General features: G+C 38.2%; 1 protein-coding gene across 2 annotated transcripts in view; it reads left to right on the top strand.

Annotated features, from left to right (window-relative positions):
- The window catches only part of side-III (sidestep III), a 139,221-nt gene extending 133,272 nt beyond the window's left edge, over positions 1-5,949 (top strand). The window contains exons 10-11 of one of the 2 annotated variants that reach the window (XM_065230503.1): positions 3,759-3,917; positions 3,999-5,949. In XM_065230503.1, the coding sequence (XP_065086575.1) occupies positions 3,759-3,917; positions 3,999-4,918 (1,079 nt within the window). In that variant the 3' untranslated portion in view covers positions 4,919-5,949. Of the gene's footprint in view, positions 1-3,758; positions 3,918-3,995 lie in introns of both variants that reach the window. The other variant, XM_065230494.1, reaches the window with a different exon arrangement.
- The last annotated feature ends 9,237 nt before the right edge of the window (positions 5,950-15,186 follow it).

Below are 15,186 nucleotides of genomic sequence, written 5' to 3'. Positions count from 1 at the left end.
AATATACTTTACTTTAGGAGAGTTACCCATGGAAAATAATCCCGGGATTTTCTCCCAATGCCAACACAACCCCTTTACCGTAGCTATAGGTACACCACTATTATTTAAACACCCACCCTAATCAGTTTTGGTCTGCTTAAGCTCCTTTTAACCAGACGAAAATGGCTGAAGAATGAAATTATAACGATTACAGCTTGTTTTATATTTACAAAAATAATTATTCCACATGATCTAAAAAAACAGTCATTTTATGTTTAAACACTTGCAAGAGTTGTTTATCGTTAATGAGAAAATATCGGGACTACTAGTTTCATGAAATTTATGCTGGCCAGTCTGTCCTTACAATATCATCTGTAATATAAACCCGTTTTTCCAGAATGTTGTTGGTTGATCATTTTGTGATCAATATTTCTTTTGTCGAACTTTAATTGAGCCGGAGATTAACCAGCGTCTGGCCGAAAATCTCCTTAATAAGGACAACCAACCACTCAACCAACCAACTAATTTTAATTGATGTTTCCCGGTGACACTGCACATATCAATAGTTGGTATTTCGTGATCGTTTAGAATCAGTAAATTTGTACAATTAAACAACTGAATGGAGTTGAGAATTACCGACCAATCTCATTAAAAAAGTTTCAGTGACTCCAGTGACAATATGGTCAAAAATAAAGTGTAATATTACTAACCGAAAAGGAAAAAAATATCAGTAATACAGTGCATGAACTGAAATTACAATGCTTTTACTGCATTTTTTTATTTTTGAGGCCATAAAAATTACATGAGATTTTCGACATGATTGAAGTACATCCCCTTGAATGTAATATTAACATTTATTTTTTGCTGTATAAAACACAAATTTCACTTAACATTTCAATTGTAGTTGTTGATTACAGATTCATGGGATATGATTTAAAAATTCGCGAAGTCAAAACATAGTTATTCGGTATTTGCATAAAATTTTCGAACATAGTGGTTAACTTCATCTATCAGGGTTTGTACAGACTACTCAGATAACGTGGTGGCCGTCTTTGTTGAAATTTGTTGGAAGTGTTTTAGATTGGACGTAACTCTGCACAATTTGGTGGATTTGCGGTTTTTGGTACAATATTCGCTTGATTTGCTTCGTACCACTCCATCACAGTTTTAGCATAATGGCATGATGCTAAATCGGGCCAGAGCAAAGGGTTTTTTTTTGTGGATTTTGATGAAGGGTAGCAATCGTTTCTGCAGGCACTCCTTCTGGTAAATCTCAAAAAAATAAAATCCTAATATCTGCATATCACTAAAAATTGGAAAATTTGGGATTTAATTTGGCATAACCAAAATGTTTAACAGCCATATTGTATTTGATCACCATGTTGGATTGGAAAGGTGTAAATGTCCAATGGTGTTTATAATTTGACTGAAAGTCTCGCTAATAAAAATAACATAACCCAACCTATGAGTTAAAACTGCATTTTACTGTGTACACCCGGAACCCGTCCAACCCAAGTGTGTATACTCTCTTATAAGGCAGACAGGCTAAGAAACATGTCTGACGTGAACCATTCCTGGTCCCGATATCCACCAATAAATCAACATAAATTACCCCCATATTTTCTTAATTTAATTCTAACAGCCACTCAATAATACACAACTAAAAATAAATTTTAATATTACATTCAAGAGGATGCACTTCAATCATGTCGGAAATCTCATGTAATTTTTATGACCACAAAAATAAACACAACAGTTCATGCACTGTATTACTGATATTTTTTTCCTTTTGTCAAGTAATATTACACCATATTTTTGACACGATTGAAGTGCTTCCACGTTAATGTGATATCAACATTTTTTTGCTGTGTAAGGTGTCATTAATGGTTCATTCATTAAATTACCATTTTTGTTTGGCTGACAATTTCATCGCCAGCTCATTAACTTCAACCAGCCAAGAGTCATGCTTAAACACTGCATGATCGATCGTGTTTGTGAAAAGTCTGATGCATCGCACCAATTGAACTATCAAACTCATACGGGAAAACAAAAGGAATTGTGAAAGCATACAAAGCATCATTGCAGCAGTAATTCTAGAACAAAACTTGTACAAAAACTAATTCAATCAGATTATATTATCGCGCACGGGGCTTGGAGCAAATGATATCCGAACCACAATAACACAATAACACAACCGGTCCAGAATAACACAACCGAAAACCAAATCAGCCGAAAACAGCAGAAACAAACATGCAATGGAGGAACAGCAAGATTTAATTGGTATTTTCCGGTGATATTATTGAAATTAAATATAACCGAGAAACAAAAATTAAAATCTAACAGCCCAAGTAACATTGCAGGTTTTATCGAAGTTTTATAGCATTCTACAAGTCCAAATATTGGTCTACAGAACCCTCATAAAACCAAAATTTTTATCCTGATGAATGTGGGCGTCTTAGTGGAATACCTGTATAATGAGAGAGAGAGAGAAGGATTTGTAATTTCCATTTAATTCCACTACCTTATTTGCTTATCCTTGACAGATACGCGTATTTCGTCTACAATGTGCAGACTTCTTCAGTGTCTTGTACTAATAGTCGAGTATTAACTACTATATGGGCACGAAGAATCGCAGAAACTTTTCGAACAGTGCACATACACCGTTTAAAAAAATCACGTAAACTTCAGTGATATAAAATAGCGCACAAGTAGTGAACGCTAGATTTGTCGTAAATTTGGTGATGTTTCATGTAAATTTAAACGCTTCATCGCATAAATAGGCAAGCTCGTGAATGATTTAGTTGATTATACTAACTATAGCTTAACATTATACGAGTTAGATTTTACGTGCTGGTTCAGATTTTTGTTCTGTGTACGTTATTTTGATACTTCAGGATTATGTTATGCCAAAGAGGTTCTAGAGAAGGGGTCTTTTCAAACGCAAAAATTTAAGCAACCCTCCAAATAGCATCCATTCTTTGACAAGAAGTTTTTTGTCCAAACAATATCGTGCATTTTGGATCTGGGGTCTGAAAAGACACTCTCAAATTGTATCCGTGGCCAGTGGTGAAAACCAAATTTAATTTATTCCAGTACAACCACAACCAAACTCAAATTTATACATGATACGATTGAACATTAGAAAACAATATAATACCGTTAACGATAAAATTAATTTCCCCTGAAGAAGCCTGCCAAAAACGACCAAAGCGTTTAGCATTTGAAAACTTATCGTTTAATCTCGCCAGAGGACAAAGCCGAAATCCGTACAAACCACCCGCCAACAGTCGAAAAACCAATTTCAATATTGTGCAGAACCTTCACTATTCTACTTCAAAATTGTTGTCTGAGTCGGTATGATGCCTTCCATTTCTAAGTTCATCAATTGTAACAAAACGGTCTACTCTTGATAGACAACAAATAAATTAATAAATAAATTACATACTTTATTGTTTAGAGTATGTTAAAAAATTACGTCATAACTTAAAGGAGAGGTGGATAAGGTTCAATAGATTGTGACCGTGTATGTATTGAATATATAAAAATGAGCGGCAAGGGTAGGTACTAGAACATAACCTTTGGAAAAGTAATGGAACCGTCCTTTTCATTTTAATGCATCTCAAAATTTCAAAGCATGTTTCGAACATGCTTCCCTTCGATAGTTTATGGCTCTAATACTGTAATGTTCGACGTTATTACAAACCCCATAAATAAGCGTAAGCTCATTAAATTTCACTTGCAGCACTAACAAGCGCTTGTTTTCTTCTTCAATTTCGCAGACGGAAGCGATGGCTTTTCAATTCTCCCACTTGCGGCTTTACTTACCGGTGCCCTGTTCACCATTGGCATAGCTGTCCTGCTGGTCGTGGTCTTGGCCATACGGAGGAAACGTGACGGCCACGGTACCGGCTTGTGCGATGGCAAGGAGAAGCATATGGGTAAGTTCGGAAGTGCAATTTACGTGGAATTTCAAACAATGTACAATTGAGCTAACTACCTTCTCGCTTTTTCCCCAGCAGGCATGGATATCACTGTAACCACACCACTGGAGATGGGAATGGGCCAGCAGAAGTATGTGGTCGCCTACACGCTCAAACAGGGCGTCGAAAAGCAACCGGACATATTGAACGCACAGAAAACTCAAGGCTCTGCCAGTATACAATCGATAAAGGATATCCAGAAGATGGGCTCCCCGGTGGGAATAAGACCGGATGCATTGTGCAGCACTGGGACGACAGCAGGGGGTGGCAGCATCGGAGCAAAACAAAGCACAATCTATGCCACACAAACCTATGACCAAAAATCGACACCTTCCAGTCGACAAAGCACGTTAAAACGAAACGATACTTCCAACACGTACAGTTTGTTACAGCAGCAGCAACAACCGCATCATCTCCAGAGTAAACCTCCTCCAGCTACCACCACTGGCTTACCACAGTATTCTGCTAGCTACGCATCTGCCGAAAGTGGACTGTTAGATTACGACAAACCGTACGGCTATTCAACACTTCAGTATAATCACAATCCTCCTGCTTTGGTGGATCCATACAGCTACAAAAGCTCATCGACGGATCCGGCTGATCCGTTGGACTACGACAAAAATCTCGACTATAGACTGCTTAACATATCCAACGAGATTAAAAATAGTTCCACCACCAATCATATCGAGTATAGGAACAATATCCACAATAGTAGTAACAATCTACAGACAGGTATCAGCAGTAGTACTGCAAGTAGTAATAGACCACAGGCGGGAAGCACAGGTGGAAGTAATCCAGAGTACCGGTATTCCGGCTCCGAGTTCGCATCAGATTTGATGGATTTTAGCAACGTTCCATCACCGTCTTCCTCTACTAATATCGGTGCGACGTTGTCGAAAAATCGAAACCGGCAGCACATCATCACCGATTCACTTCCGGGACCGGAAAGCTGCGTGTAGAGTTGTAGTGGATCATCATTCTTGTATAGTAGAGTCACGGTGTATTACGAACGGGATAGAACACTGTCCGACAGCTTTTTGAGATTGTCACATCCGCATTACCCCGTTGTTAATTACTAGCTAAATTTGAGGGAGTGTACGAGTGTTGTTGTGTTACGTTTATTCGAGATTATATATTAATTGGTTCCCGCCGATCATATAGGAAAACGTTCTTATTTTATTTAAGATCAGCATCAAACGCACGAAAAATAGAAACGCTGTCTGTATACAAAAGAAAGAAAAAACAAATAATCTTCCCACAGATGATGATAATTTAAGCATGTAATCAGATTTATTTTCTTGTTGTGAACACAACTGTACATATAAATAGGGATTTATCAACCTGAGTACGATGGTGTTTCCTTGTTGCATTTCATAAGATGCCAACTTTTGCAATGATTCCACTTAATTGGTGGTCAATTGTCGTGGAAAGGCATCCTAATGTGTTACCTTGTAACGGAAATACAATAAGAAAACACGCGCGGCCCAGAAAGTGATCATACATGGAAAGCGCCAAATGTCTTCCAAACACGTAAAGTAGGAAATTGATATCAAACAATGTAATCTCAATCTAGATTTTCAGAGCATCACGATGGATGTACAGTTAAGAGTGAAACTTTTTTCACCAGAGCTAATACTTTATTAGGCTAATTTTATTGATTCCAAAAACGCGTGTTCCTTATGTTCTGGTAAAAAGAGCCAACAACGAGATCAGTAAAAGTAACACCCATTTGATATTTTGAACGTAGCAATAAATTCAACGACAACTCGTAAACCATAATCACGGTTCAAATTTTAATTTCGATTTTTTAGGGAGCATCATGCCAAAAACGACATTTTTTTATTACCGGACGTAACAAGTTGGACGAGAAATGCATTTGTAGCAAACTGAAAGTTGAACTATGGAATTGTTCACCAATTATGTGATCTCTCCTCACGCTAATAATTTTAGCAGACTCAGCGTCAGAGGTGTGGTCAAAGTAAGAAGATGAAAAAAACCACAAATTTTATTTCTATTTTATGTCAGCAGGCTTCTTTATTATATTTATTTTTAGATAAATTTTCTTTATATTCAGAAATTTTTTGTTCCGTTTTAATTTTATTTGTCCTCCTCTCGACCAATTTGAGGGATGTTGAACATTTATGATAATAATATTTGAATCGGCCTAAGTGTAAAATGTTTAAATTTTATTTTTTTGTAAGAAATATGGGCAATACTCACGCCAGTACAGTGGCATACCTCAGGGTTGGAAGTTTTCCCGTTTTCTCTGGGCTTAGAGAGCATTTCGAATGAAATATCTCTACCAGTAAAGTGTAAATTCAATCTTTTTGCCTGTCACAACAAAGAGTCGTTACTAAGGCACACTTAGATGAGCATAGCAGTGGAAGATAAATATTGTTTACAATTTTTCCGAAATTTGAAAATGCAGCCCCAGTATCTTAACCTTTGGGAGCTCTTATTTAAAAAAAATGGTTTGATATCTTGTATTCAAATAAATAAGATTTTTGTTCACAGTAATTGCTCCTAAAAGAATCTTTGCGTGCAAAAATAAAGAAAGAAATTCAACTATCCTAAGTTGAGATTTTACTCTTTGAGCCCATCATTTGACATCAAATCGTACAATACTGAAAAATAAAGTCGATTGCTATTCTTAATTAGTACCAAGGGCCACAATGGCCAGACCTAATTCTGACTCGAAAGATCCCGGGATATAACTATGGTTTAAGTCTCCACATCTAAAGTGGATCAAATCTCTCCTCGTTGGATTTCTAAGAAAATAAATAATGAATGTATTCATCCGAATGGCAGTAATTAACTATACGTACTAAAAACAGACAGCATTTTAAAATTTCCACGCACCTAAACAAAGTCTTCAACTCGGTAAAACAACGAATAGCCATTTTTCATACGAATAGCTGAATCTGCCAAACACATTTCAGATATTTTCTTATTGGAATAATGAATAGTTATTGCAGAATACATAAAACGTTCAACGTATGATCGTAGGTGAACCATTCCCCCTTCCCCCTGGATCAAGTATCCCCAACCTCCCCTACTCCTTGGCTGAGAACTGCATTCCAAATAACAACGGATTTTGTAAGCCCCTTGTCCTGAAAAATAAGCCTTTTATTGAAGATTCCTGTACAAGAGCATAGCAGGTGTTGAGATTCATTTTTTTACATGCCAAAGTGTTTTTATGTTACTTCATACGCGAAGTTTGGGATTTCCAGAGTTAGTTGGAAATGCTAACATAAAGCATATCACACTAAAGCTTCATGTTAGTATTTCCAACCAACTCTGAAAATCGCAAACTTCGCGTATGAAGTAACATAAAAACACTTTGAATGTAACAACTCAAGGCGGAAGTAGCCGTCAACAATGCTGATAAGGGGCTGTCCATAAACTACGTAGACAGTTTAGGGGGGGGGGGGGTTGACAATTATCCACGGCCCATACAAATTTTAATTTTTTTGTATGGACAATTGTCTACGCAGGGGGAGGGGGGGGGGGGTCAAGAATCCCAAAAAAACTGTCTACGTGGTTTATGAACAGGCCCTAATGGTGCAGCACGCAACAACCACCCTACTGTTTTCTCTCTGAGATGATCACGTTGGACATGACGAGAGGAGCAACAGCAAAGAAGAATTGCACACCATCGACTGGAAAATGCTCTCGCAACGTGTGTGATGAAACGTCGCTAGAACTATTCCACAGCCGCAGTCAGTAATGAGCAAAAGAAGGACGCACATCTTTAATTTGCCTGTAGACTTGAATACATACTTCAAGTCTCCGCGTACATTGTACGGGCTAGGCAAAAGATGTGCATTTGACTTTATACCGTCGTATTTTTTTTTGTTAATCCATTTATTTGTCAAGGCTCAAATGCGGAAATAGCTTTGCGGAGCCAAATATTTTTTACATTAATATCATTTCTTACAACTAATGTTAGTAGAACGGGGGCCGATTACTCGCGGCTTACTCAAGATTAGGGATTACATTTATTGATCATTTGGAGGGAGGACAAGAGAAAGCATTTTGAAGTAATTTAAAACTTAAACGTAAAGGATGACTAAAACACAAAACATACATCAACAGCTTTAAGAAAGTCGTAAATAATAAGTCGATCAGTGTTAGGAAAATAGTAAAAAATCAAATCTCACCAACGCCGTAGACAAAAATCAACAAGTAAACAACTGCGGTTGATTTTGCAAGCTGTGCTATCGCAGCTCGGAATATCAAGCTAACAAAACTCACCAACTGCAAATCTCACCAAACTGTGGTGAGATTGAGTTTAATGATTTTTGCTTTACACCCGAATGCAACCGAAACTACCATAACGGCTTGCAGCAGTCCCTTCGCGTCTGCCATCGGTGAAGATTAAAAAGAGATAGCGAACTATGCTTTCTTTTTCTAAGAAAACGATGTGCAATAGAATCTTTTTTGTGTCGAGTCAACTCTCAGCTTGATTTTTGCACGTTGTGAATAGTCTCACAATATCAAAGGAGCTTGTAAAATCAATATTAAGCATGATATTTTGTTCCAATATCACGCGTGAAATTGCGAGCGCATGAGAGCGGAAAAATGTCAATTGATTTCTGATTTTGCGAACACTGAAGTCGATATCATGGCAAGCTAAGACGTCGCTAATTGGCTTAAAGGGTTGTTTTCCTCGGACCCTAAGGGAATCACACAGAACGGATCTCGCCTCATGATGCAAGGAGCAGGACCAAACAACATGCTCGATGTCGTGATAACCGTTTCCACAGGTGCACAAGTTGCTGTCGGCAAGCGTAATACGGAAGAAGTGGGCGTTTAACGAACAGTGATTGGACATGAGCCTGGACATTACACGAATAAAATCACGACTCATATCCAATCCTTTGAACCAGGGTTTGATCGACACCTGTGGGACAATAGAATGTAGCCATCTTCCCAGATCACCATCATTCCACTTTTGTTGCCAGTTGGCGAGGACTTGCTGACGAGAAATCGTGAAAAATTCGTGGTAGGCGATTTGTCGCTCGTAAATATCGCCTTCCATAGCGCTCACCTTGGCCAGCGAGTCCGCTTTCTCATTGCCCGGGATAGTGCAATGAGAAGGGACCAAGGTGATGATATGCGAGCTGTTTGATAAAGCACTCAATGACGATCGTATTCCCTGGAGGAAATACGCCGAGTGCTTTATCGGCCTCATTGAACGCATAGCCTCCAGGGAGCTTAGGCTATCCGTAAAAATTAAATAATGGTCAGGTGGAAGTGAGGCAATACGCTCTAACGTGTACGATATAGCTGCTAGTTCAGCAACGTATACCGAACACGGCTTTTGAAGCTTGTATGAGGCGTTATGAAGATCGTGGAATACTCCAAAACCAGTGGACGCATTTATCACCGACCCATCTGTGAAAAATCTCTTCTTGGTGGGGACGTGGCGGTATTTGTTTGCAAAAATAGTTGGGACAATCAGGGAACGGTGAAACTCTGGAATTCTTTGAATCTCCTGCCTCATTGTGAGATCGAATCTCACGGAAGAACAACTGAAATGATGGGAGACAGCGCGATTGGGGTTGAACGAGGAGGGGCCGATGTCCAGAGTAATGTACTCGGAGTACAAGCTCATGAATCGTGTTTGAGGGTTCCGCTCTAGCAGCTTCTCAAAGTTTTCGATCACCAGCGGGTTCATGACTTCACAGCGGATGAGGAACCGGAACGATAAATCCGCAAAACGATTTGTTAAGGGGAGGACGCCCGCAAGAACTTCAAGACTCATGGTATGCGTCGATTGCATACAACCTAGCGCGATTCGAATGCAACGATATTGAATCCTTTGGAGCTTCAATATGTGCGATGCCTTGAAATTTGAAATCTTTGCGAAATTAGTTCACGTACTTTGAAACTGAAAGATTGAAAAAAAAAGTAAAAAAGGTTCATGATCTTTTCAAACCACGAAGGTTATTTTATTTCTTTCGTTGTCCATTCATCTTCTTACAATCGATAAGTGCTGGTAATGTGCTGGTATTCTATCAGTACCGAAATGCTGGTATTCTTAAAAACTACTCTAATAGGAATAACCAGACACCTTTGAAGATTAAATTTTGGAATAGTGAGTTATTTGTGCTAAATATGCTGCTTCTTTCGTGGATTGACCAGGGTAATCGAGAAAATTTACCACTATCGTATTTCGTACCCAAATTTGCTCGAGTGGAACATGCATCAAACTCACTTTGTAGCATGGTTTTGTTATTAAGTCGAGTGTTGACTGCCGCAAGTAACGGGATGTCACATATCATCAAAAAAATACGATCACAGGAGAAATTAGTAACTGTATTACTAATGGGCATAATGAGTTTCGATTCTTCTTCCTGACGAATGGATCAAGATCCATCACTGATCTTAAATTATGTCAGAAGGGTTAGATCTTATCATTGATGGACAATTATTGGTTTATATTTTCAAAAAACATTGGCATTAGCTTCGTTGTGGTTTTAAAAGTTTTTTCGATTTTAACTTCCTATTTAGCTTTATTTTGAGATGTTATCATCCTTTGCCTATTCTCCGAACTTTTAACACCTAATCTTTATGGTGAAATTCAGGCTTCTCGATTTGTTGGCTACAAATCATCAAAACCATAAAAATCATTCACAATAACCAGATTTAGATGATTCATTAAGATTGATAGGTTGCTATCGAGTTATTTTCGTACTGAGTATTGAGTTGTGATTTTATGAACCGGATTTATTTCAAGGGGTTTTGAAATTATGATATTGAACGAAACGACAATATTAAACAACGGCTCTAATAATTCTGTACAATTATAGTTTCCTGTAAAAAAAAATCAATAAAAGAAAAAAATAACAAATACCAAATCGAACTGTGAAACCCATATCTAACTGCATCCTAGTAGTGCTTCGAACGATCCATATCTAATTGAATGAATGTACTCTTGGTTTTGAATAAAACAAATGAACTGAAAACATTCCCAGCAATGACTGGCATATTTTTGACAGCTTTCGATTAATCCTTAATAACTGAAATAAAAGTGTATCATAGTGTCGTGTTTTTTTTTTCTCTTTATTTTTATCATATAAGTAGAAAATTGTTATACAAACAATCCCATGAGACAACTCCGTACGCAAACACTCTGTAAATATACAAATAGTTAAGTGACTAATACACTCCGAAGTTGAGTCAGAACATGTGTAAAAATAATGTACAAACTATTACATATGAAATAAACCAGCGAACAAGGCGACATAATCAGCTAAGTGTAAGCTAGAGTATTACTCCCAACTATAACGAACGAGGCAATAAAACACAAAGTTTAGCATTGCGAAAGTCGTTGCTGCTTGATAAAAGCTAAAGTGTATATACTGTATTAGACAAAAACTTGGGATAACTTCGGGGTTGGGATATATAGCAAGCTCTGATTAATGAAATACACAAAGCGAAGTGGTGTTTTTCTAATGGTATTATAGTTTTAATGATATCCGAAAAAATCCTTAAACATATTAAATAACAATACATAACCACAATGTCGGTTTAAGGCAGCAATCCGTAATATCCAGTAATCGACAACCGAGACCAATTTTCAAACTAACTCAAGAAAGATAAGACCTAAATTATGGTACAGTATGGTTGCAATCGTGAACAGATGTGGATTTCAAAGCGGGTCGATTACTGAAGTGGTATTATTCACGTTCACTTCTGATTCCAATCGCAGTGGATAGTTCGAGTTCACTTCTGATGCTAGTCGTGATGACAAGTTTGAGACTACTGCTGGATGCCGGTCGCAGTGAAACGAACAACGAATAAAGTAAACGCCAGACTCAGACCCAATCATCTCTCGTGTTCGAGATAATGAGTACCGTGATGCTCCGCGCAGCAGACGGTTTGTTAGTCCGGATATGTCATTCTTACTTATCACCTAAAGCTTAAATTGCTATGGTAAATTATGGCTTCGACAATATATCTTTATTTATCTTTATATATTATCTTTATCTATAATATCTTTACCAATTATTGATCAATGGTAGACACATCGCCATGTCTATCAATATGTTCTAGTTTTTATCAATCCGTTCTAGTTTTTATGGGTAAATATTTTTGAATCATAAAAGATGTCATCTTTCATTGTTTGATGACAAAATATATCAGAACACGATTTCTAACTAAATTGGGATTACCAGATCATTAGATTTTTAGCATGTAAATATTATGTTGGAGTTAAGTGGCCATATCCTGATTCTCCGGATAATGCGGATTGACCGATAAAAAGGCCGCATCACAAAAATTGTGGTAGAATCTTGCGATTTTTTCTGTATTGTTCAAAATCACGAGATCAAAACCCATTTAGCATGGGATTGATATGTTGGGATATGCTGGCCATTAGGATACTTCATATTGAAAAAAAAAGTGTTAGCAAAACACCCCAACATTTCAGAATCGAACCTTGAATCAGACCATGTGGCACGTGTAAGATTTGTTTATATATTTCTCGCATCTTTTTGAGAATCAGTAAAGTAGAAGTCAATACAGAAGAATATTGTGGAAAATTGAACTTTGATATGCAATGCTATTGATATCACCATGTGAGACATATAAAGGGTGTTTTCGATAAAAAAGACACACGCAAAATCATTTGTAAATTTTGAACCGTATTAGTAAAAAAAAACCTACAAATTTGAGTAAATCTTATTCATAGTGTACTATTTACATCTGTCAAGTTTCATATTTATTCATACAGTAGTTCCAGACATGTCGTCGAAACAAGAAATTGTCCGTGAAAAATGTTGTGCACTTACAATCAAAATCAAGAGGCGTCCCACTGATGGATCGCTTAAAAGCTTGGAATTACAACTTATTTCCGAGGTTACGGTATCACATAAAGTATTCTGGAGAATTTAATTGTTTTTATATCACACCGCGGTGGGAGACTGAGTCTCCGCTCATTTATAAATAAGAAATATTTGAATTAGGGATACACTGCTTGAGCACTGTGGAGCGAAAATGTCAAATTTTGTATCAGTCTAGTGATCATGTTCATTGGAGAGTTTTATATTTTTGTATATTTTCCTAACACTGAATATAACGAGGAGTCACGATTCGGCTTTCCGAAATTTCCGCATAATTTAGTTCAACAGCTCTCTCTACCAACCAATGTTGATGAATCGATTAAATAACGCGCTGCCAACATTAAAAAAAAATCTACCCGCATCACTCACGCGGAAACTATCTTGTGCACAGTGACCAAAACGTACAGTCAGCAATCCTTATTGCCGGATTCCTTATTGCCGGTATCATTTATTGACGGATCCTTATTGCCGGGCTATCCGCGAATAAAGGGTGATACGGTCAAAATTTGGTCAATATCAACTTGACGTATTTCTTTCAATTTTGCATTAAAAAAACCTGAACACCCCTCATTTTGAAGGTGTGTGTGTGTAGAATGTTGCTCCTATTTTGATTTTGGGATTCACTCTTCAGTTGTCAAAATGCCGTCCAAGCAAGAAGAGCAGCGTATCAAAATTTTGCTCGCGCATCGCGAAAATCCGAGCTACTCGCACGCAAAGTTGGCAAAATCGCTAAAAGTTGCCAAATCAACCGTTACAAATGTAATTAAAGTGTTTGGGGAACGTTTGTCGACAGCCAGGAAGTCTGGATCGGGGGGAAATCGAAAACCGGAAGCCGCTGAGACGACAAAGAGAGTTGCCAGTAGTTTCAAGCGAAACTCTAACCTCTCTCTCCGAGATGCCGCAAATAAGCTGGGTGTATCGTCTACAACCGTGCATCGAGCCAAAAAACGAGCCGGACTATCGACTTACAAGAAGGTAGTGACTCCAAATCGCGATGATAAACAAAATACGACGGCCAAAGCGCGATCCCGGAGGCTGTACACGACGATGCTGACGAAGTTTGACTGCGTGGTAATGGACGACGAAACCTACGTCAAAGCCGACTACAAGCAGCTTCCGGGACAGGAGTTTTATACGGCAAAAGGAAGGGGAAAGGTAGCAGATGTTTTCAAGCACATGAAACTGTCAAAGTTCGCAAAGAAATATCTGGTTTGGCAAGCCATCTGTACCTGTGGCTTGAAAAGCAGCATTTTCATAGCTTCCGGGACTGTCAACCAAGAAATTTACGTGAAAGAGTGTTTGAATAAACGTCTGCTGCCTTTCCTGAAGAAACACGGTTGTTCCGTACTGTTTTGGCCGGATTTGGCATCTTGCCATTACGGTAAAAAGGCCATGGAGTGGTACGCCGCCAACAACGTGCAGGTGGTTCCCAAGGACAAGAACCCTCCCAACACGCCAGAGCTCCGTCCAATTGAGAAATACTGGGCTATTGTCAAGCGGAACCTAAAGAAGACCAAAAAAACTGCTAAGGGCGAGCAGCAGTTCAAGGCAAACTGGCTTTCTGCGGCGAAGAAGGTGGACAAGGTGGCTGTACAAAATCTTATGGCAGGGGTCAAGCGTAAGGCCCGGCAATTCGGATTTGGAAAAGCGGAAGCCTAACTGAATATTTTTCCTGAATTTTATACTAATTGAACTTGAAAAAGAAATTTAATTCGATTTTTTAAATAAACGATTTCACCGATTTACACGCGTTTTCCCTTGACCAAATTTTGACCGTATCACCCTTTAACGATACCCGCAGCTTATGGGATTTTCACTAATAGGGGCTGTGGTGGATTATCTCATTGTTTTCAATATATAGAGCTATACTGCCTTGGACAAAGTTGTTGTACTGGGATTGACCAACAAGCTTGTGTCATTGGATTTAGGTTTAATTGGGAACTACGCCGCTAGAGGCGCTTTACTTTTATGTGCTATAATATATGGATCATAGGTCCATCATAGAATATTTCGTGATCCTGGCCATATAGAAAGTTTATGTCTCGAGCAAAGTTGTTGAAGTGACCAAGTCCTTTTGGATGGTGGCCATATAAGTTCAGAACTCTCTCACTTCGCAGCGCTAGTGTACATATGAGCTTGCTATATAAGCTGTATCTCAAAATCCTGGCCATATAGAATGTTACTGTCTTGAGCAAAGTTGTTCAGGTGATCATGTCCTTTTGTATGGTGGTCATATTATTTAAGAACTCTCTCACTACACGGCGCTAGTGTGCACATGAACTTCCTTAATATGTTATGTCTGGAAAGCTTGTCCATATAAGATGTTGCTGTGCAATGTGAGGACACGAAACGGAATAGGGATGACGTGTAGAGAGGCT

The sequence above is a fragment of the Ochlerotatus camptorhynchus genome, unplaced genomic scaffold (assembly GCF_037179485.1).
Source record: "Ochlerotatus camptorhynchus isolate MF236.1 unplaced genomic scaffold, CSIRO-AGI_Acam_v1.1 ptg000028l, whole genome shotgun sequence".
NCBI lineage: Eukaryota > Metazoa > Arthropoda > Insecta > Diptera > Culicidae > Ochlerotatus > Ochlerotatus camptorhynchus.
This window is presented reverse-complemented; position numbering and strand designations above follow the sequence as displayed.